This window comes from Microchirus variegatus, assembly GCF_963457635.1.
Source record: "Microchirus variegatus genome assembly, chromosome: 5".
Lineage (NCBI taxonomy): Eukaryota > Metazoa > Chordata > Actinopteri > Pleuronectiformes > Soleidae > Microchirus > Microchirus variegatus.
The window spans coordinates 36,541,455-36,565,306 of NC_139806.1; the positions used below are offsets into that span (position 1 = coordinate 36,541,455).

General features: G+C 41.6%; 1 protein-coding gene across 1 annotated transcript in view; it reads left to right on the plus strand.

Moving 5' to 3' along the window:
* The window catches only part of itga4 (integrin alpha 4), a gene marked incomplete at its 5' end in the record, with an annotated part of 23,144 nt that extends 528 nt beyond the window's left edge, over positions 1-22,616 (plus strand). Inside the window, 27 exons of the mRNA XM_083889755.1 lie at positions 631-641; positions 1,318-1,418; positions 3,801-3,933; positions 5,260-5,327; positions 5,628-5,760; positions 6,843-6,928; positions 7,112-7,174; positions 7,273-7,413; positions 7,698-7,806; positions 9,624-9,718; positions 9,868-9,958; positions 10,060-10,105; positions 10,748-10,902; positions 11,284-11,438; positions 11,545-11,697; positions 12,323-12,399; positions 12,958-13,099; positions 14,070-14,171; positions 14,889-14,965; positions 15,129-15,218; positions 15,334-15,421; positions 15,952-16,059; positions 16,997-17,122; positions 18,678-18,803; positions 18,918-19,016; positions 21,594-21,713; positions 22,499-22,616. Of these exons, the coding sequence (XP_083745881.1) occupies positions 631-641; positions 1,318-1,418; positions 3,801-3,933; positions 5,260-5,327; positions 5,628-5,760; positions 6,843-6,928; positions 7,112-7,174; positions 7,273-7,413; positions 7,698-7,806; positions 9,624-9,718; positions 9,868-9,958; positions 10,060-10,105; positions 10,748-10,902; positions 11,284-11,438; positions 11,545-11,697; positions 12,323-12,399; positions 12,958-13,099; positions 14,070-14,171; positions 14,889-14,965; positions 15,129-15,218; positions 15,334-15,421; positions 15,952-16,059; positions 16,997-17,122; positions 18,678-18,803; positions 18,918-19,016; positions 21,594-21,713; positions 22,499-22,600 (2,797 nt within the window). The 3' untranslated portion in view covers positions 22,601-22,616. The remainder of the gene's footprint in view (positions 1-630; positions 642-1,317; positions 1,419-3,800; positions 3,934-5,259; positions 5,328-5,627; positions 5,761-6,842; positions 6,929-7,111; positions 7,175-7,272; positions 7,414-7,697; positions 7,807-9,623; positions 9,719-9,867; positions 9,959-10,059; positions 10,106-10,747; positions 10,903-11,283; positions 11,439-11,544; positions 11,698-12,322; positions 12,400-12,957; positions 13,100-14,069; positions 14,172-14,888; positions 14,966-15,128; positions 15,219-15,333; positions 15,422-15,951; positions 16,060-16,996; positions 17,123-18,677; positions 18,804-18,917; positions 19,017-21,593; positions 21,714-22,498) is intronic.
* Between the last annotated feature and the right edge of the window lie 1,236 nt (positions 22,617-23,852).

Genomic DNA, 23,852 nt, shown 5'->3' on the forward strand with positions numbered 1-23,852 from the left:
TTTGAAGTTAATGGATTCATAATGCTTCATGCTAATAACGCGCCACAACAAAATTCAAAGCAGGTGTGTTTTAGTTCATTGTCTTGTTTGTCTACTCCTCACTCTATGGTCTTTTAAAGGTCCCCTATTGTGCAAAATCAACTTTTTAATCTTTTAGTACTTATATTTGGGACTCATTGGGCCATACCAGTCCCCAAAATGTGAAAAAACAAGACTCAGTCATGTTTTAGTGGTTCCACTTTGTGTAAGTATAGGCGATAAAACACGCGATGTTTACACCTCCTGACCAAGTGACGACAGTGCGGACATTTCACCGTGAATGTTGGCACCCCGCCAGGCAGAGTACTTCACAGAGTACTTCACAGAGTACTTCACAGAGTACTTCACAGAGTACTTCACAGCTCCACCGTAGCTCCCCCTTGTCCCTGTGAAATACGAGAGTGCAGGCGAGGGAGGAAGAGTGGCGGCACAGCGGAGCACAGTGTTTTACACAAACTTCCAGCCTCAGAGGATTTGTGTGTCCAGTGGATATATTTTATTTATGCAAAAATGTTCACAAGCTTCACAAGCCCTTTGTTGTTGATCGTGTATGTAAATTCCTATGCTGGAGCGACACCTTGAACGCACCAGTTACGCCTGCGGTTAGTGAGTGTGGATCAGTGATATGAGGAGCACGCGTTTGAAAGCACTGCAGAAAGATGTAGATGTTGTCCTACATTTCTTCTCAACCAAAGGCTGCCTTTCTGTCGTGTTTCCACGTTCTCTCCTCGTGTTGTTGATCCACACACGTCACTTTCAGCCGCAGTAACACTGGTGCGTTCAGGGTCTTTTTCTAGCATGGGAATTTACATACTCACCGCGCCGCATCATAATGTTTTTATGATCGTGAGAATCCAAAATCGTCACTCTATGCATTAGGGTTAAACGCAGTAACAACGGGTAAACGGACATTACTATGGGGTATATGGAGCGGGGGTTGTGACGACGCTGCATGACAATAGGTGATAAGTGGTGACAGTATGGCTGTGGATAGTAAGTTAGATCAACACTCTCCTGGAAGCAGTGGATGTGTGTTTACCTGGGTCTCATTCACATGTAAATGATCAGGCACAAAACCGAGCGTTCTGAAAAAGGCTGTTTTGGCAGAGTTATTGAACTGCTATTGTGCTTCATCCTTATGATATTTTGACTAAAGCATGACACAGACATGTTCATTAGGGCATCAGGACCTAGTTTAACTTGGGTTAATAGGGTATAATATGGGACCTTTAAATGTAAAGGTTGCAACAAAAGTGTAAATGTCATTTGTGTGTGCAGATGTGTTGAGCTGTGGGAAGACGTGTGAAGCAGAAAGTGATCACCAGTGGTTGGGAGTCAGTCTGTCCAGACAGCCTGGAGACAATGGAGGACACATCCTGGTAACACACCTTCTCTCTTTCTCTCACAAACATGCACAGACACACACACACACACCTCCATTGAAATGTATAAACACATCGGCGTAACGGAAGAGACGCAGACGAGCTGTGGTTGTTTACTCGTGTTTATGACAGTGTCAAGGAAGAGAAAGTGCACAATGAAAAAAATACACAATCTGCTTCACAGATATCAGCCATTTTTAGAGAGACGCCTTAAGCTCTTATTACCTTTTGTTAAAATATGTCTATTAAAGCAAAATGGAAGATTCTTTATTTTATATGAACCTAAGTTATTCTATCAGTATGTAATATATCATTTGTATTTGGTAATAAGGCATGGAGCTCTATCAAGTTAGTTTTTTCACATTTCACACTAAAAAGCATGGACATCATGTATTCACCATTCTCAAAGATACACCGGTTAAAATAATTAATCATGATGAAGCAGTGTGTTGATTGTGAATGATTTTATGATATTAATTTGGCTATTATTGTGGATATTACCTACATGGGAATCAGGAGCAGCACCTTTTTGTCACATCACTGTCAAGTGTTGTCTCATTTGTGTTCTACTGAAGGTGCCGAAAGTATTTGTGTGTTTGGCCACTCGTGCTGGTTTGTAATATCACGTTGGTGCTAATGGACATGCAAATTGGTGGCCTGTGGTTTGACTTTGACTGAGTGCATGTTTTTTTGGTGTGTATCTGCGTCATTACCTTCTTTATGAAGCCCTGAAGGTTCTAAACAAACAGTTCAGTCACTGCTGAGAACGCTGTGTTTTATTGTAATCTCGGGCTCAGCGAGATCTCTGAAAAAACCCGGTCCGGTTACGTAAACACCGGTTCTGGGCACTAGTCCGAGCACATCCGGTTGCGTACATTGAACCGCAGAACAAGAATAACGTCCGTTGTGGAGGTGTTTCACGAGCGACAGTGTCTTCTGACTCTGGGTCTGACTCTGGGTCAAAGGTCGTCAAAGGGACTGAGGCGGGGAGTCGTGAAGAAGCTATTTTTAAACACTGTTAAAACAATGTTTTGATAATGAGGAGCAGTGCATCCACCGTTCCAGAGGGGGGAGCTGTGCTTCTGAGAGCGGGTGTGCTGAATATGTCACTTCCGGGTACTGGCCAATCACAAGACTCTGTCTTCTGGGTGAGAGAGTTGAGTCTGAAATATCGCGGCTGGGAAACAGCGTCAGAAAAGAGGATTTCTATCGGCTTGTTTACAGCAACTAGGAGGTTTTTTACCATAAAAGTTAATGTATGTAAGTAGACCTCCATAACTAACATTATGTGCAACAGGACCACTCTATGTGAGCTTTAACAGATTACTATGGAACCATAAAAAAGAGTCAGCTTTGGGCAGCTTATGTTGGCTAGCCCTTTTTTTGTAAAAGCAGGATGAGCAGCAGTAAGTTTGTAATAGCTGTGTAAAGCCCAGGACCTACAACACTGGGCCATTGCTACAGAATAATGACCGACACGTCAGTGCTGAGTGAGAAAAAGTTGGACTCCAAACAGCTGATGAAAAACCAGCACTTAGGTTCTAAGTCTGAATAAGAGCTTGTCACTTCTCTTACCAGCAGTTGCCTCTTGACTGTATCCATCAGTGAAAAGGGGAAACTGGAAGACATGTTCGTTTGTGGTACATATAAACTCCAGCGTTCACAAGTTCAAGTTTGATAAGGGAGAACAAAAGGAAACGTTTTGCTTATGGAGCAAGAAAGTAGTTAACTTGCTTTTGTCATTTCCGTGTTTCTTCTGTTCTTCTGCATAGTTCTTCCATAGTCAATCACTGAGATCTCCAGGTTATATAGACCCCATCTATATAACCTATGTAATACCATCACATGAAAAAAATGTTTTGAATCAGAATTGATAATGATAATAACCATTGTTGTAGGTTTGGCATATAAACCCCCAAACTAATACTTGGTGATTGCCATAGACATAAGATTGCACTACAATAATTTAACTTCCCCTTTGACAACATTGTCATCATAACTATATAGTTACTGTTCTGTAATGTTAAGAGTTTCCACACTTCCTAACTGCACTTTACAACTCATCAATGTTCTGCAACAGTAATGGGATGTTTGTTTTTAAACCATCATGGAGCCTAACAAAGAGTTATGTTTGAACACCTCAAAGACGTTGACAGCAATGTGAAAGGTCTCCATGTCTGAAAGGAGCTTTAAATTGAGTGATTTAAACATGACACACACACTCTGACAGAGAGAGATATAGAGATAGAGAAAGAGTTATTGTCTCTGTGTCATGGGAAGAGCAACACTGCTGCTAACTTGTGATTGTGTTATTGACAGTAATGAGTCCATGTCACATGCTGTTTGTGTGTGTGTGTGTGTGTGTGTGTGTGTGTTCAGGCGTGTGGTCACCGCTGGAAGAACGTCTTCTACTCCAAGAAAGACAGTCAGAACAACAAGCTTCCTAATGGAGTCTGTTATCGCTATGGCAGCGACCTGAGGCACGGCCAGTCCATCATCCCCTGCTACAGAGGTACACACACACACACACACACACACATCAGCTATTGGGCTTTTAAACTTTTCTTGGACGATTACATATGAAAGCTGAAAGATGACTAACTTGTTTGCAATAGAGCAACATATTGTTACAGGATGTTTTGCTAACTTTAGCTCCAGTGTGTCATCGAGCTATATTTTTGGACATTCCTAAAAAATTCTTAACAGAGGAGTGGAGAGAAAATGTCTGTCTTTGCTCCATAATTCTTTAATCCACAGTTCTCAGCCACTGTCCTAACATGTGTAATGTGTGAAGAATATCTGCATTTTATTTGCACACACTTTAATGTTCAACTGTGTTCATCAGCTTAAGCCCAATTTATACTCCTGCGTAAAGTGCTCTGCGTAGGTTACGCAGAGTCCTCTGCGTCGACGCAGAACCTGTTGTAGAGTCTCTTCGTCGTTTCCGGCTGCACTGAATATTTTTTAAGTGTCCGTCACTCCGTCAAGGGACAACGGAGACGGCAAGAGCTGCGATTGGTCCTCAGGACAGGCCGAGCTAACGCTGCTCTGTGCCGGCTCACAGTGAGCACCGAGTGTCCACAGAGGCGGAGCTGATCACCGCCGACAACGCCGCTGCCAAACTATAAATACGTCATATCTTAACACACACAGCACATGTTTAGACTCTAAATGGCCAATTTCTCGCCTCAAATTATCTTAAAACTGCGTTCCGTCACACAGAAAAGTGAGAAACGGCCACTGTTTCAACAACAACAGTCTTTCTCCCTCGGACGCCATTGCTCACTGTAGCCAAAAGCACAACAAGCTTGCGCAGCGACCCCTACTGATCGGGCGGGAAATTGCAGCGCCTATCCGTCACCACGACGCAGAAGTATAAAGGCTCGAGGCGTCTCCGTGGTGACGCAGATGGATAACGCATTACGCGGTCGGAGAAGTATAATGTGGCCTTAATGCAGTGAAGCGGTGAGAGAGAAACAGTCGAAGGTCAACGGGTGAACAATTGAAACGCAGCATATCAGCAAAGTACACTAGTTTAAAGTCAAGTGTGAGTTGATAATTCTCTGTAGGTTCACATGAGCCACAGTGACAGTGTCACTCCCTCCTAATGCTGCTATTTGTTTAGTTCTTGTACATTTGACAACAATGTGTCACCATCCATGTGCTGCATGAAAAGAGCTGTCTCTGCAGTTTCAAGTAGAGCTTTGGAAAGCCTACAGCATATCTCACTTCTTTTATTACCTGTGTGAAAGAAGCAGATGTTCAGCTGTTGATGTCTGTCGTATTTGTTTGTTAACCTTCACCTTCTCACACGTCTGTTTGTCTCTGTCTGATGTAGACCACCAGAGGAAGTTCGGTGAGGATTATGGTTCGTGTCAGGCTGGCATTTCGAATTTCCTGACAGAGGTCAGTGACAAACAGTCAACACTGTTTTGAAATCTGGTTAAATCTGGTTAAAATGAGTCTGTTTATTTTTTAAGCTGCTGTTCACACAAGAATTCTGTGCTCTTTTCTTGTTCCTCTTAATGGTGTCGATAAGATGATATCAGCATTTTAGAAAAGAGAACAAGGCAGAGTGTGAGATAGCAAACTACAACTTAAATATACAGTATAATATAGACAAAATATAGCTTTTATGGGGATTTGTGTACATTAAACGATGGGGTTTGTATGAGTTCAACTCTGAAATGTGCCTGTCTTTCTCAGGATCTGATCATCATGGGGGCTCCAGGGACTTCTTATTGGACAGGCTCGGTCCTGGTCTTCAATACGTCCAGTCGAGGAATGTCGGTGTATCTTGATGATGAGGCAGGAGCTGTCAGCTTCGGGAGCTACTTAGGTACTAGCTACATCTTGTATTTGTCTGGTGCCATATTTGGCACATGATGCATAATAGGAAGAAGCACAACAGCCAAAGAGTGAGCCTTTTATATTTATATATTTGAACAGGGGCTGCTATTTTGGACCACCATTTTTTTTTTGTACTGATGCTCACTGAAGGCTACATAGGTTCTCCGACACACATGGAACGGAAGGTTGAGGTCAGCTCAGCTCAGCTGCTGTGCACTGCACCTTGACATTTTTATTTATGCTTACATTGATATGCAAATTAAAAAATTTTAAGTTTTGTCAGTCCATGCACAATTCTAGTGTAGTTTGTTTAGTGCTGCTGGATAATGAACGATTGATAGCACTTGGCTTGAAGAGTTTTTGGTTGAATGATAAAGAGTGAGGGTGCAGTGCAAGGACAACAACTGAGAACAAAGAGACTGAACATGTGTTACTTATCTCAGTTTCAATTTAAAGTGCTGACTATGTAGAGGAATAATTATAGAAACAGTTGCAGCTGTGCTGTTTCTTTTCATCCTGCTACACTGATGTACTGTGATGCTGTCTCATGTCTGACTGTCCTGAACACTTCTAGAAATCTTTAAAAAATGTTGGTGATGTCTGCAAACTGTACATCAGTCAGTCAACTAAAAGTAGAGTTGTTGTTGGTACAGTAACAGCAAGTTGGGGAGAGGTGTGATGTTCTTTATATGACGGGGTTCCAACTGTTATTGTGTGTGTGTGTCTGTGTGTGTGTGTGTGTGTTGGGTGTTGAAAGATGGGTTTGTGTGATGTTCAGACACACACCCACTTACCCACAACTCTCTCTCACACACAGACACACAGACACACACTCACATGCACGAGTACGCACCACACGGCGAGGATGTCGATTCATTTCCTGGAAACTTACCTCAGCCACAACCATATCAGCTACATGTCAACCCCAAACCGTAGCCGTTAACCAACAAGTCACAGCACACGCCAGTCAGACAGTTATCTTGAGTAAATTAATTTACTTATTTGTTTTTCCACCACTGCACATGTCAGAATGTTGCACATGTTAAAACACAGTGTACTGTTGCTGTTCAGGTTACTCTGTTGGAGCTGGTAACTTCCTGAGTCCTGCGACAGTGGAGGTGGTGGGTGGAGCTCCACAATACAACCAGAGAGGAAAAGTAGGACCTGTTTATTTGTGTGTCTGTGTTCATTAACTGTTTCTGACTCATGAGTTATATATTCACTAAAATAAACAGTTCACTTCCTGTTGATGTTCATGGGAAAAGTTGATGTTTCTTTTGGTATCTTGTGTTTGGTATCTTGTAATGAGTGCAGTTTCTGTGTGTCCTGATGATACGCAGGTCTTCATCTTCACCATCGATAGCAATTACTTGCGAGTCCTTTCTGAAGTCTCTGGAAAAGAGGTTAGTAGCTACTTAGCGTTAGCATCCTCCATTCAGACATTGGACTGCTTTGCACTTAATGTGTTTATGTGTGTGTGTGTGTCTGTCTGTGTATGTAGCTGGGATCCTATTTTGGCTCCAGTGTTTGTGTGGTGGATCTGAACGCAGATGGCTTGTCAGATTTGCTGGTTGGGGCTCCATTGTCAACAGGTGCCGCCAGGGAGGAAGGAAGAGTCCATGTGTACATTAACCAGGGGCAGGTGAGTAAATCATTATATATTATGGAATAGGAATTGCCATTTCAGAGAGTGGAGAATAATGATGACTGTGTTGAAGTAGTAAAACATTGTCACAATTTTAAAATACTCAGAAATGAAGCAGAAATGTCTTCATGTGACCACATCAGTGCTGTGGGAACATGATGGTCTTAAGTTAAATGATGAATAAGCAGTTCATTGTCAAGTTTGCTGTAAAAAGGTGAAACAAACTAAAAACCATCTGCTCATCACCCCGATAACCTTTAGTTATTTATGTCTTTATATAGGCAAATCTGTCGGAGGCGGAGTTTCAGCTGACTGGCAGCAACGCCTATGCCGCACGCTTTGGAGAGACCATCGCTGACCTGGGAGACCTGGATGATGACGGTTACCATGGTAACAATCACACCTGCACATTCGCATTTTCTTTTTTCTACTATTGATAATTTTTTTGGGGTGAAACCATTTCAAATACTCAAAGTGCTACAACTTATGAAACAACTGTCAATAGGAAAATACGACTAAAACTGTAAGGGTCATAGTTTCTGCATCCGCATTTGTTGGCTCGTGTCCAGGTGACAGGAAATGTTGTCATGTGCTTGTTTCTGTGTTGGTGTGTGTGTGGCCCCTACAAAAGAATGAAGAAAATAGTAACCATGGAAACTTGCTTGAGCTTTTATGAGGAAGTCTGCTGGTACCCACACATGTGCAACATAGTACATGTGGAAATGCAAGACGCAGAACGTGGAATGTGTTTCTCCTTCTTTCTTCTGTATCTATTATATTTTTACTTCCACTGTTTTATCTTAAGTCTGTTACTTTGCACACATTTTAACCTCGAGGTTTCAATCCCATTTCTCTCCCAAGTGCATGTGACAAACTTCTGAAACTTCAAATCTTAGTTGTGTCAACTGTGACCCGGCCTCAACACTTAGCATGTCTGCTATGGCACTAACCAGAATACACCAGAAATGTTTAGCTGAGGGAGTAAAAACCCACCCAGCATTAACAGTAGCTGCCACTTTGCGATAACTTACAGACACGAGTGTGACGTTAACACAACACCCTCACACATAAACAGACCCCTCAGCATCTGTGTGTGTGGTGTGTGGTGTGAGGGGCGGAGTGTGTTATTAAGTTCATTAAAACGGTAATGACAAAGTCTTGCTGCTCTCTAACTGAACCCTGCCCCATGCCTTCTAATCTGACACACTTCGATAAAAGACTGTGTGTGTGTGTGTGTGTGCCGCCACATGTGTGTGTTCCAATAGCTCACTATCTGTAAAAAACACATCTCTTCAGAGGAATCAGGTCAAATATTAAATGACCATTCTGGTGTTTTCCCATGTTTATATCCTAATACTGAGCACTTCCATCCTACTCAACATGTTTCTACATGACCAGAGTCCATTCTTTCAATGTTTCATGTTTATCAAAGAAGAGAAGTTTTAGTCAGAGCGTTACCCTGGATTTCCACTGGACGCGGAATGGCCGCGGAACGGCCTCGGCGCGGTTCTGCTTCGTCCTCTGCCCGGCTTCAATCCCCACCGGCGCGTTACGGCAGCAGCGCGGAGCCTTGGGAGCCGGCGGTATTCACGGAAGATCGCGCAATAATCTCGAACGGACGCGAGTTTGCGAGATCCAGCGATAGACTGTGTGTATAAAGTAAACAACAATAACACAGCTTCTTTCATTCTCCGACGTGGAAGAACTGTTGATCTGGTGTCAGAAATGATTTTATGTTTCTCCACTTCAACAATCAGTCTCTCGTCGTACATTATGACTCTCAGAGACGCTCTGATTAATTGACTGTTGACCTGGTAGCGTAATGTTGATGTGACAGGCTATACGACCTGCGTATTATGTTTTATTTTGAAAGGCGGGCGGAAATGTTTTACTTTGATTCTGTGTCGCTTTTCCTGTCTGGTGCGATCTGCTTCGTTTAAATTTACGTGGTTCAGCAGCGGCAACGGAAAAAATAGAACTGATTCCTATCGTTAGCGATGCGGCGCGGCGAGCCGCTTCTCGGCCGCTGCTGAGACGCGCTGCAGCGCGTCTGGTGGAAATGCTCTCATTGATTAGAATGGAAGCGATTTGCAACGGCGACTGCGCCGCTGCCGTTCCGCGGCCGTTCCGCGTCCAGTGGAAATCCAGGGTTAGGGTTAATGACAGACACAAATGGTAATATTATTAACTTTTGTTTGTGTTTCTAGATGTGGCAGTTGGTGCCCCACAAGAAGACGACCTAAAAGGAGCAGTGTACATCTATAATGGCAGGAAGGAGGGAATCTCACCAACTCCATCTCAGGTACAAACACTAATGCTGAAAATGTGTAAACGTACATGTATGTATGTATGTATACAAGGAATAGCAGTAATATTAGGTGATGTTTCGTTGCTATATTAGACATTTAGCTTGTTCTGTAATTTCCAAAATACTGTATTTGTGTTTTCCAGAGAATTACTGGATCAACATTGGGTCGTGACCTCAGAATGTTTGGCCAGTCGTTGAGCTCTGGCATTGACGTTGATGATAATGGCTACCAGGGTAAACCTTACTGTCACGAAGCTTTGCATGTTACACGTGTATGTATGTATGTGTAGATTAGATCTGGTTTAACTTTAATTAAATTCTCTCTGCCTCTGCAGATGTGGCGGTTGGTGCGTTCCTTTCAGATGCTGCTGTGGTTCTCAGGTAAAACCACACTGAAATTCTATGTTTAGACAGGATGTAGAAATGTAGAGCAGAGGTGCACGATCTGTTTTATTGGTGAGACAGAAGTTAAGCTCAACTGTTGGCTGTGGGGCAAAAGTAAACAAACATACTGGGATTTTTGTCAGGTGCCTCTGTTATATGACAGAGCAGATATCTCAGTTTTTAATAATCAGAGCCTGAAGTACACACAGGAATCCACTAATTATTTTCTGCCTTAAAACTAAACGATCAATATCAGTGGCCTCTAGTGTGATAGCTGACCTCCCACACAGTGTTTCAAGTGTGTTTTAAGTAGCATTTCTTTCACAAACAATGATATTATATATATTTTTTTTTGTTTTTATTGTATACATTTTATTTCCACATGTCTGGTAGGACAACTTTGGCCCACATGCCCCTCTTTGGGCAGTCCTGATGCAGAGAAAATGTAATTTAGCTGACTTGGAAATAGTTGACTCCAATAAGATGATGTCAGTCTGTTTAACTTATGAGGAGATTCACATGTGTTTATAATAAAATCTATACACTGTTTTAAATCCCAACAGGACAATTGTCAAAAGTGACTCATATGACTCATATGAATGAATCATACAGATTAACTCAATGTGTCCTGTTTTATAGGACCCGTCCAGTGATCCAGGTGAAGGCTTCTCTGGCTCTGCCTGAGCAGATTGATCAGCAGACTATGTTGTGTCCTGACCACAAGACTCCAACTGTCTGCTTCAACGTCACCGTCTGTTTCAGTGTCAGGTCCAGACAGTTCAGAGGAGCTATAGGTACTGAACAGCTGATCCAAAACATGTTTAAGACTATAAGTCATACAAACTATTTTAGTATTATCCCTATATGCTAGAAAAGTTTATTAGATGGTCATATAAATGTTATAAACCATTTATCAAATGTGCCGCTCATAAATAAATATGTTTTTTATGATGATGTTTAGCTGATCAGCTTACATTATTTATCAAGTACTATGTTTGAAAAATCTTGTACTATGATGATTATTGCCAGACAAAATCTTTAAATATAGTGTGCACTATGGTTTTAATCCACATACTATTCCGGTCTAATTAATGTTCAGGTATAATTTTATTGTACAAAGAATAGTATGATTTATCTGCTGATATCTGCAGCTGTTCTTCTCCTCCCCTCTACAGATCTTCAGTATAATCTAACTTCTGACCTGCTCCACAAACCGTCCTTCCCTCATCGTTTCTATTTCCATGGAAACGGGTCGTCCAATAGCACGAGGGGTCATGTGAGGGCACGACATGGCCAACTCACCTGTACAACTCACGTGGCGTACCAAAGGGTATCACATTTAACCATACAGTACACAACAAAAACAAACAGTGACAAATAACATGTTAGTGGTCGATAACTATGTACTATTTCATTTATTTCTTCCCCTCACACAGAAAGACGTGAGGGACATTTTTACTCCAGTCAAGTTTGAAGTATTCTACAGTCTCAGAGAAACAAACAGCCACAGAACTGCTTCCAAAACCTTCCCACCGTTAAAACCCATTCTGCAGCAGAGCACAGGACACCAGGACAGCATCTCCAACCAGGTACCAGCTGGTGATATATGCATGAAGTGATTACTTTTTTAATACATTCCCCTAAATCCTCAGTTATTACCCCAATACCAACATTTTGACAAGTAAGCTTGATTTCCCAAGGCTTGATTTCCCTCAGCCGTATTCTTGTGTCATGAACAAGGACGTCTCTGCAACTACGTATTATTAGAGTCCTGCTATTTGCTAATTGAATGACACTATCATAATGCGCTCTAACCTTATCGCTCAACAGCGTTATTTTTTTTCAGAACCTAAAATCTGAAACTGAAGGCTGTTCATTACCTCAATTACCTTATTTCAAGGGAAGGAAACAGCCAATCTGATGTGAGCTCCTCCACAGACAACGATAAACACTTCCTGCTTCATCCACATGTGTTTACAGCTGCAGCACATTAACCCTCATTAGTCAACTCGTCCTGTGTTCACGTCACGTCCCACTGACTCATGAAAACAGAGCAGGAAGAGTTAAAATGCTGGAACTTATAGCTAGAGTTAGAGAGAGACACTTCTGTAAAGTCACCAACGTTTGACACAATGAGTAGTTTATTCTCTGTTCATAATTATAACCAGTATTGGTGTAAAAGATTGAACTGTTTTTGCTCTTTTTCTCCGTCAGACTCACTTTGCAAGAGCCTGTTCTTTGGTGAACTGTTCGACCAACATGCAGCTGTCGGCTCAACTAGTGCTGCCACAGTAAGACACACATGCACACACATGCACACACACGCACACACGTGCACACACGTGCACACACATGCACACACATGCACACAGACAAAGAAGGGAGATTTATGTCAATGTCAAATAACTTCTCAGACAGAAGTAGTTTGAAACAGGATTGCTTTTATTTGTTTATTTTTTTATTTTTTATTAATTCAAGTCACACATAAACCATAGATAGGGTGACTTCTCTTGTGTTGTTTTTTTATTGAAAGTTAGAAATGTAAATGACACACGATGTGAAGCTTTTTGCCCTCACTTGAGCTCACACATGGTGTTAATTAGCTGCTGTGCTTATTTAGTGCTTTTATCTTGGACTTAGACAGAATCATGCTGTTATTGTGTGTTTTTTAAAAACACTGCCATATGACTGGTTGTAAACATTTCTGTCTCATTTACTTAAATGGAAAATGTCTCTGCACAAAGTGAGGAATTTATTTTTTTATAACCCAGCCATGACATGTATTTTGTTAGAAGCTGTATTTTAATGTTGGTTGTGAGTGAACATCACTGTTGTTGTTCTGTCCTCAGTCAGCAGAAGTACTTTGCACTGGGCTCTGGACAGACCATCATGTTGAAAACCTCAATGGTGAACTCTGGAGACGATGCCTTTCTACCACGACTGACGCTGCATTTCCCAGATAACATCCACTATGTTAAAGTACTACAGAATGTGAGTTTACCTGAAGTCTATCTGGTCAGCTGAAGGAATTGGACTGGTTCATTTTAAGTTCATTTTAGTAAATCACTTGTGGCTGATTTATTGACACCTCTGGTGAAAGTATGGTTTTATACCAGGGTAAACACTGTGGTATTATACAAACACCAAGTAAACAGCTACCGCATCTGTTTACATTCAGACAATCAATCAGTATTTTAAATTGAGAATGCAGTCAAAGAGCACAAAAACATCTGGCTTCCTTCACCTGCATCACCATTGAAATTTGATCATTTTTTCCTTGGGCCTCAAACTTAATCCCCCGAAAATTCCTTCCAAATCCTTTGTTTACATTTTGTGCTGCTCACAAAAAGACAAACAAATGTCACCAAAAGCATAAACTACTTGGATGAATTATTTAAAGGGTTAGTCATTTATTTGCATTTAAAATGCATGAAAAGTTATTTGTTGTAAGTCAAGACAAACGGAGGCAGAAGCCACATTGCGCTAGTAAAGCGAGACGACAAAGACAGACTCGTGAAAAAACATAAGAAAAACAAACACAATTTCAAGAGTTTTATCTGGTCAGAAGTTTGACCAGATAAATTTTTCCTTGTCCCCACCCTAACCCCAAAGCTCCTGGTGTATACATGCAAACTCAGTCAGGCCTGATAGTCTTGCTTGACAGAGCCCATTTTCAAATGAAGGACCAAACATAGGTAGAATGATCGACAACTACAATAATCACACAAAGTCATACAATACAGATTTATATGCTGAATAAAAATACCAACACAGTTTTTTTTAATGTTTTTTTTTTAATGCAGTGACCACTATACTCAATAAAAACAGTGACTGCTTCACAACAAAAAAGTCATTTCTTCCCAGTTAACAAATATAAATGTGAAGCATCAGGGGTTTAGAATATTTGTGAAGCGTCGGCAATAAGATAATATGAATATAATGTGTGTATTTTTGTGTGCAGCAGGACAACATGGTCAACTGTGATGTCACACAGGAAATCAACAGCACAATGGTGGTTGTTGACTGCAGTGTCACCAGCCTCCTACTTCCAGCCAAAGCCGAGGTACAATAAGCTTTAGCTAATCACACACTGTTTGATATCAAGACTTAGCACCTGCAGCCATTGTTCACACTCTGTGAAGCTACACTAAAGACACAGTGGAACTGTTCGTCCTGTTCTACTGACATGTTAACATTTGCTAAAAACATTTCCTGTTCTTCAGCTTTTGTCTTGTCAGCAGATACAGTGGAGGAAATAAGTATTTGATCCCTCACTGATTTTGTAAGATCATCCACTAACAAAGAAATGAACGGTGTATGATTTAAATGGTAGGTTTATTCTAACAGGGAGAGACAGAATATCAAAAAGAAAATCCAGAAAATCACATAAAACAAAATATTTAAATTATTTTGCAATTCATTGAGTGAACTTAGTATTTCACACCCTGTCAAATCAATACTTAGTACTTGTTGGCAAGTAATTTTGAACCACTCCTCTTTGCATTTTTAATGGTTGATCTTACAAAATCAGTGAAGGATCAAATACTTATTTCCTCCACTGTATTTGAGATATTTCCTTTGTCTCAATTATTTTAACTGTTAAAAGTTCTGCCAAATTCAGACAGAGCAACAGTTTAGTTTGTATTCATTTCAACAAGTGAAAGCATACATTATAAAATCAACTTAGTTTTATACTCTTGGCAGTAAGTGGCCATTGTCATTAAAGCAGATGTCAAGGAAAACGTAAACCTTTTGAAAAGACTGTCCCTGTTTGTTGTAGATGAATATCAACTTCTTATTGGATGTGCACCAGAACAGCACACCTGGTGATATCAACATTCATATTAACACCAGCAGGTAAGAATGTGCACTCCTCTCATCTTATGATAACAAGCATCTTAACAAACATGAGCTTTTTAAAGTCATTTTCTTCAGTTCAGCAGAGACGTGATTCAAATCTTAGTAGTTAAAAAATATAATACAGTTGCAAGTTAATGACATGTTAATGTTTTCTTGTCAGTGATAACTATGAGAGGGTAGAGTATCTCCATGACAATACCATCAATCTCCTTCTTCCTCTAAAATATGGGGTCAACATCAATTTCCACGGGTGAGTCAGCACACATTACTGTAACTCTTTCTAAATTCATATTATCATATTATCAGTCAGTCCTTAACCACATTTCTGCTGATAAACTTGTGTGTTTGTCTGTCTCTGTTTGCAGCTTTGTGACTCCCACTTATTTTGTGTTTGGGGATGAAGACCTGACTCCAGTCGACTGCTACACTGAAACATTCAACTACACATATAAGGTAAACAATCGTCTGGTTCAAATGTTTCTTCGTGTGTGTTCAGAAAAAAGACGGCAATGAGTTTTTGACAGAGCGCAATAATTGCGAAAAAGCCGACAGAAGACTGTGAGTGAGCTGAAACAGACTCAAGTTTGCTGTAGGCAGTGAAAAAATAAACATTTGAAATTATATTTTAAGTAAAGTGGACGTGGGCAGGTACCCAAGGTGGTCATTGTTAATTGGACACTCTAAATTGACTCCAGGGGGGAGAGGGGGATTTAACTTCCAGTGAACTCCTTGTGCCGTTCCCAAGGATAAATGTGAGGGTTGCATCAGGAAGTGCATCCGGTGTAAAATTCTCTGCCAAATCAAATATGCGGGTCATTCGCAGTGGAGACCCCTAGAGAGGGAGAAGCCCAAAGACAAAATAAATACAAATAAATACAATTTTTTTTTGAAGTGGTTAGTTTTTACATAAATGTTATTATGATTATTGATTATTATGAACTTAGCAGGTTTCACAGCAGATCTGTTACTGTGTTTGTCTGCAGGTGTTAAACTCTGGTCTCAGCCGGTCACTGGATACTGTGGTGGAGATCACTCTACCAAAGATCCTCTCACCGTACCGACACAGACTGCTGCAGGTGGTTCACTGGCAGGTATGTGCAGCAGTAGCATTAGGAATGGTCATAAACAAAGTAAAATATCACAGACAGTATGAAACCTGTCAGTGGTATATTAATCACAGGTTTCTGAAGATACATTTGAAATGCTGGTTTTTGCACTTGTCACTTGCTGCTAATGTTATGAGTTAGTGGAGCCAGTGAATTTGGGTAAAGAGGGTTTGAACTTGAGGTAAAGGCGAGACAAGCAACCAGCAAAAACCATGGCTGAGTGTTACAGATCAAGACACATGGAATTATGTCACAACAAGACATTTGGCCCTTGGTCCAGTCACTGTAGGAAAACATGAACTGAACAGAGCCAATGTGAACACCTGTGCTTTTATTACTAAAACATGTCAATATGGCTGCCATGAAAAGAGTCTTTTGTGCCCCTGACTACCTTTTATGTCATCTTCATGCAACAATTTTACAGCAAAAACCTTGAAGATTTATGCAGGAACTGCTGCTGTGAAAGAGCTTGACCTAAACTAACTTTGAAGAACAGATAGATGGATAGTTCTTTATCTGACCCACTGGCAGATGTCTGGCTTCTCCATTCCAATGCATTTTTTTTGAAAATATGGAAATGTTTACTTTCTTTTTATTCTACAAGGCTTTTTTTAACTGAAATCTAAACACGAGAAAATAAACATGTGAATCAGAAAGTAAGTCTCAGAATTTTTCAAGAATGTTAATGGCACTAAGGGGTTTTTGATCATGTTGAGTTATATATTTTGTTCCATACAGACAACACTCAGCTGTGGTTGTTGTTGATTGGCTAATGGTAGCAGTGTTAGTAGCTGTAGTGGTTGAATTAGCAGTATAAGGACAATAGAAGATACAGTAATGGATGTAAACGTGAGTAGTAAACATGTAATAAACACCAGTCGTCTTAAAGTGAGTATATAACATGAACATGTTTTCTCTCCAGTCCTCTCATGGTGTGTGTTCAATCAGTGACAAGACAGTTTCAGTCATCGAGGACTGTGACGTCCCTCAAGCCTCTTTCATCAAGCAACTCATCTTCTTCTTCTCCTCGACCTCCACGCGCAGAATGGTATGCACACACACACACACACACACACACACACACACACAGCCAGTCGGCAAAAGTGCTTAATGATTCATTCAAGTTACTTTTCATAGTAATTTTTTAAAACATCAATCCATCCATCTTCTTCCGCTTATATGGGGCCGGGTCTCGGGGGCAGCAGTCTGAGAAGGGACGCCCAGACTTCCCTCTCGCAGGACACTTCCTCCAGCTCTTCCGGGGGGACCCCAAGGCGTTCCCAGGCCAGCAGAGTGACGTAGTCACTCCAGCGTGTCCTGGGTCTTCCTCTGGGTCTCCTCCCGGTGGGACATGCCCGGAACACCTCCCGAGGGAGGCGTCCAGGGGGCATCCGATACAGATGCCCGAGCCACCTCAGCTGGCTCCTCTCGATGTGGAGGAGCAGCGGCTCTACTCCGAGCTCCTCCCGGGTGACAGAGCTCCTCACCCTATCTCTAAGGGAGCGCTCTGCCACCCTGCGGAGAAAACTCATTTCAGCCGCTTGTTTCCAGGATCTTGTTCTTTCGGTCATAACCCAAAATTCATGACCATAGGTGAGGGTAGGAACGTAGATTGACCGGTAAATCGAGAGCTTTGCCTTTCGGCTCAGCTCCTTCTTCACCACAACGGACCGATACAACGACCGCATTACTGCGGCCACTGCACCGATCCGCCTGTCAATCTCACGCTCCATCCTTCCCTCACTCGTGAACAAGACCCCAAGATACTTAAACTCCTCCACCTGAGGCAGGATCTCTCCACTGACCCGGAGGGAGACAAGCCACCTTTTTCCGGTCGAGAACCGTGGCCTCGGACTTAGAGGTGCTGATTCTCATCCCCGCCGCTTCACACTCGGCTGCAAACCGCCCCAGCGCACCCTGGAGTTCCTGGTTCGTAGGAGCCATCAAGACCACATCATCTGCAAAGAGCAGAGATGAAATCCAGTTGCTCCCGAACCAGACCCACTCCGGCCCCCTGGCTGCACCTAGATATTCTGTCCATAAAAATAATGAACAGAACCGGTGACAAAGGGCAACCCTGCCGGAGTCCAACATGCACTGGGAACAAGTCTGACTTACTGACGGCAATGCGAACCAAGCTCCTGCTCCGGTTGTACAGGGATTGCACGGCCCTTAACAAAGGGCCCCCGACCCCATACTCCCGGAGCCCCCCCCACAGAATACCATGAGGGACACGGTCGAAAGCCTTCTGGAGAGGATCTTCACAAAACACATGTGGACTGGTTGAGCAAACCATGAAACCATGAACCCTCGAGAACCCTGCGAAGGGTATAGAGCTGGTCCAGTGTTCCACGGCCAGGACGAAAACCGCATTGTTCCTCTTGAATCCGAGGTTCGACTTCTCCTCTCCAGTACCCTGGAATAGACTTTTCCCGGGAGGCTGAGGAGTGTGATCCCCCACAAAACATATCTAGTCTTAAGTCAAATTTTGGATTCATGTTTTATAACATAATAGTAGGGGTGACCAACCCTGTCCTTCTGAATGCTAGTGTGTAATGTGTCTACCAATGTTAATCCTTTCCAATGTGTGTGTCTATGTGTAGTTTTGTGGCCGTGGTGATAACGTGTGTGAGAGGCTGGTGTGTCGTCTCGGCAACCTGGAAGCAGGAAAAGACGCCACCATCCAACTGGAGGTCAAACTGAACCCTGCTGTACTACTGCAAGCTCCGGTAAAACACCAGCATACGTGCATGTGTGTGCACACAGACATTTAGCTGCAGTCAATGACCAGAAGTATGTTCAGGCATCAATAAAGTCTTATCTTACTGTGACCTGTGTCTCAGGGTCGTCACAGTATCATGATGTTGGAGGGCACAGCGAGGCTGTTGTCTCCCAGAGAAGATCCTCATACAGTCCTCATCCAGAAACACCCTACAGCACAGGTAAAACACACTGCAGCCAATCACAGCACAGGTAAAACACACTGCAGCCAATCACAGCACAGGTAAAACACACTGCATCCAATCACAACACAGGATTCACAGCTCAGTGCAACACTGTCGTGTCTGACTGAAACACATCTGGAACAAGTTAATCCTCGCTGTCACACTGTTGTCTGATCTGATCAATCTCTTCTCATCAAAGCTTCATCTGGAAATGATTTCTCTTTGTGAAATCAGTCATACAAATGTCAATATTATTCATTTCAGAAAGACATATTTAATAATAATTGAGATATAGTAACATAGTAACACGTCTTCAGCAGAATTCGTACATTTATTCTTACTTAAAGTTTTACACTTAATGTAGAAGTAGGGTTTTAAATTCAGGAGTTTTACTTCTAATTGATATTATTACATTCTTTAAGATCAAGTGTATAAAGAAACATGGCAATGTTTTATGAAATGTTTCTATCTGCACGAAACCCCACATAACACTGTAGTACCTATGAAAGTCCTATAACAAGGTTATACACATTATAATGTATATAATCACAGAGAAGGAGACAGAATGAACCAAGCCAGTGGAAAGAACGGGAAGTAAAGAAATAAACTAAAAGTTATCATGAAGTAAACAGACTATACTAGTGTCTACTTTCTGAGAAGGAAAAAGCCTCAAAAGTGAGCTTCTCTAACTGTATTTCACACAGAGAGAAAGAGAGAGAAACACAGTGAACACACAGACAACACAGTCACAGACTGTAGATGTGCAGCTGACTGTGCAGAACAATCACTCATCTGTTCATTCAAGCAAAAATAGTATCTGTGAAAATAGGTTTCGTTATTTCCCCTCATTTGAAGATTCATTTTCACTGTTAATCTTCAACACTTGCATGTCTGAAATTGCTGAGGACAAGACGTGTTTTAATCTAGGACGTCTTTTCAGACTGACTTGAGTTACTTTAGTTACTCAGTATGATGACGGCAGCGTTGAAGATACACACAGTGAATGCGGGTGCAAGAGAGAGAGAAGGGGTTGGCTTTGTTTTTGCAAAGTATTATTCGTATATTTCCAATATTCGTTGTCTATATGAAAACGTAACCATGTGGACACTCCCCTTATACAAACACTTAGAAGTAGTATATTATATTTATAGCAATAAACCCTACGTAATGTTACATTGTCAAGGCATTCTGTTAGAGAGAGTGGTGGGAGAATCAACTCACTGCAGTCAGGTGTGTGTGACACTGATTGTTGTTGATTAAGCTCAGGTGTGGAGAGTGTTCATATACTCTGAGTCTCCAGTGTTCGTGCTCTCATTGTCTCACCTTCAGAGGGAGTGAGAGCTTCTCTCTGTGGCTTCTTAACTTGTTGGTGTCTCTATAAACACCACCTTAGAACTTTGTGTGTGTTTGATATCAATTGTCTGTTTCCCAGTACATAATTATTGTGTTGCTGGAGAGTTTGTTGTGACTTCAGCCTTTTGGGTTATCAAAGGTCTCCTGGGCAGACTTTGCCTTTCGTTGGGTGTTTTCTGGGTCTCCTGGACAATTCTGGTTTTGAGTCAGCTGCTTGGCAGCGGTTTAGTCAATCATTTTATTTATTATTATTCACTTTATTTCATTAAGGAAGCCTGTAGTGGTTCTATACAGTTTCATTGTTTTTTTTCCCCTTTCCAATCTATCGCTATACCTCTGGGATAACTTTGAGACACCCCTGGGTCCACACCTGCGTCCCAACCCCCCCCCCCCCCGTTTCCTGACATGCATACTTGACTTTTAGGTTAAAAAACACATATGTGTAGTCTACTACTTCCACCACCATCTTTAGCACTCAGCAGCTACAGCACACAGAATGAATGCACAATAAAAACCTCATGGGAGATGCAGCTGTTACAGGGTGTACGCGCGTCCTGTGTTTTTCGGGCTTAAATTCAATTCAAGGTGGCATAAAATTGTCCCATATTATGCAAAATCAACTTTTTAACCATTTAAATCCTTATATTTGGGACTCTGGAGGTCTATCAGTTGGCAAAGTGTGAAAAAAAATGACTCACTCTTGTTTTTGTGGTCCTCCTCAGTCTAAGTACAAGAGATAAAACACACAATGTTGACTTCCGCGCTCATTGAGACGTCACAATGCGCTAAATTCCTGGAATTGTTGTCTTACGGAGCTCTGCTTTGTCCCTATAAAACGCGAGAGTGCAGGCGAGGGCACCGGTATCAGAAAACCGGAGTTAAGTTCTATTCTTGGCTCCACAGTGCAGCACAGAGTTCTACACAAACTTCCAGCCTCAGAGGATTTATCTGTCCAGTGGATACATGTTATATATGACGGCAATGTTCCTGCTAGAGCCTGAAAATGATCACTTTTCCAAATGCTAACTGCTGTTAGCTCCCAGTAGCCTCTGTGGCTGATGTCATTTCCTGTCCCTTAAGTTCCGTTTTACTTTAAAAAGTCTTACATTTGACTGAAACCTGCACATACCCTGTGTTAAATGTTAACAAAGTTGCCACAATCTGCTGTTTATTTCTCTATTTACTTATATTAATCATATCTATTGTGTGTTCTATTTGTAGGTGGTGGTTGAAGCTCTTTTTACCCAGAAACCCTCAATGGCAGTGAAGGTTTTCATCATCGTCGTCAGTTTGGTTTTGGGTCTGTTGATTTTGGCAGCTCTCATCTGGTGTCTGTGGAAGGTACGTCAGTCTGTCTATCATAAGGATGAATATAACATAATACTGATGTAGTGCAATTATGGATAGAAGAACAGTATGTCATGATAATAATAATAATGATACACTTCAGTGTGTCTGTGCTGTTACAATAATATACTGCCCAGATAAACCACAATATTAGAAATAAACCAAAATACATCCTAATATAATTGTACTTAAAGCTGTGGTGTGTAACATTTAAAGATAATCCAATGTCTCATTGTCAAATTAGTTCATACAATGCTGATTAAGCCTATCAGCACCACGGAACTCTGTGTTTCACACAGCAAGTAAAGTTAGATAGCGTCATACACTTGAAATATACAGCTAAAGCACCAGGAAGTGGAATCAGAAGTTTGCTAAAAAATAAGCCGGGATGTTCAGCAGCTGCCTGCCCACATGCCTGCAAAAACAACTGCTGCTGTTTCCCTCACCACGCAGCTCCAGTTGAGTTTCCTAGACGTAGTCTTGATATACACATAAATGATCAAAGTACTGTAGAAACAACATTACTTCCTTCTTCCTGCCTCTCACTGTGTGCATGTGTGTGTATACAGTGTATGAGAGTGGGTAGGTGCAGGGGACTCGGTCAAAGACCATCAAGTCTGTTTTGGTAATTACTCAGACAACCACAGGGGGGCGATAAAAGTTTCACAGTGGAGCTTTAAAAACATCAGTACGCTGTAGTACAATAGCATGAACTGCAGTTTCTCACTGTATGTGTTGAACTAATGAATCCTGATGACGATGATGTTTCTGTTTCTCAGGCTGGTTTCTTCAAGAGGGAGTTTAAGAAGAAGGAGGAGGAGTTACGCAGACACAGCTGGGACTATGTTCCTAAAAGCAATAACCGAGAGAGTTTTTCCTAACCCCCAAACATTCACCTCTATGCACGACTTCCTGTCTCTAACTATAAGGTGGAGTTCACATTGTGACAGTGCAGCATTGGAATGAGACAAACTTGCTGACAGATAATGAACATCAACAAAGACACACATTTCTGTTTGTGGTGGTTGATGAACATCGTCTCAAGTGAACATCGCCTGAATTGGACCATCATAACCTTTGAAAACTCTTTAGCCTGACGTGCCTTCACAAAGTCAAAGACTGCAGCTACGGATGAATGAGGAGGATTAATAAAAAGGGAAGTCGAGTTGAAACATTCAAACCTGGACCAACCAGAAGATCTCATGACGTCCTGAGAGCACAAGACTGTCGTGAATGACTCTTTCAAGAGGAAACAAACCAAAGGATGTGACGTTCTCAGGGTATGAAACACGGCCTCTGATTGGCTCATCGCTCCCTTGATAAACACCCTTTTTGTAACCTGCTGATTTGATGCACTGGTGATACACACACACACACACACACAAGATGTCATCCAGACAGAGGATGTGTGTGGACAGTGTGTGATGTAGAAAACAATCAGCCCTGTGTTTTTGTTTTTTTGACGTATATATATGTATTTTTGGCCCTTTTGTGTCATGATTCAACACAATGACACAGAGAAGAGAGACGGTAAACACAGGTGAGAGAGAGGATTCTCATGTGGGTACATTTATCCGTGTTTTTGACACATTTGCAGCGTTGACCAACAGTAAGACGTCCCGACACTGATGAGGAAACAGAGAGTCAGAGTCCAAAATGGAGGAAACCGTTAGCGGTGTTGCACCATATATGTTTTTATTTCACTTTTTTTTCAGAAGAAGGAGATCTGCACATTTTAGATGTGAGACAAATATTGAAACGGTCATTGTTTTTCTTTCCCTAATAGAAAATAGAGGCTCACGTTGCTGGGTGGTTTTCATTTGGCTTCTAACACGACTCCTCCTCACTTCCTTTACCTATTTCAGGGGAAAAATACCAGCTTTATGATTGTACATCTGCAGCATATGGTGTCAAAGCAAAGAATGAAACACAATTAGACTCTATATTACAAAACAGTGAAGTAATGTTAATGATATATTTTAGGATAATTAATACTAACCAAAATGATATAGCTGTTTCCTTAAGTTGCACTTGAAACATAAATTAGTTTTAAAGCGGACCTAGACCAGAAGTTCCTATTAACCCTGTTTTTTAGTGTGTATCTGCGTCATTACCTTGTTTATGAAGCCCTGA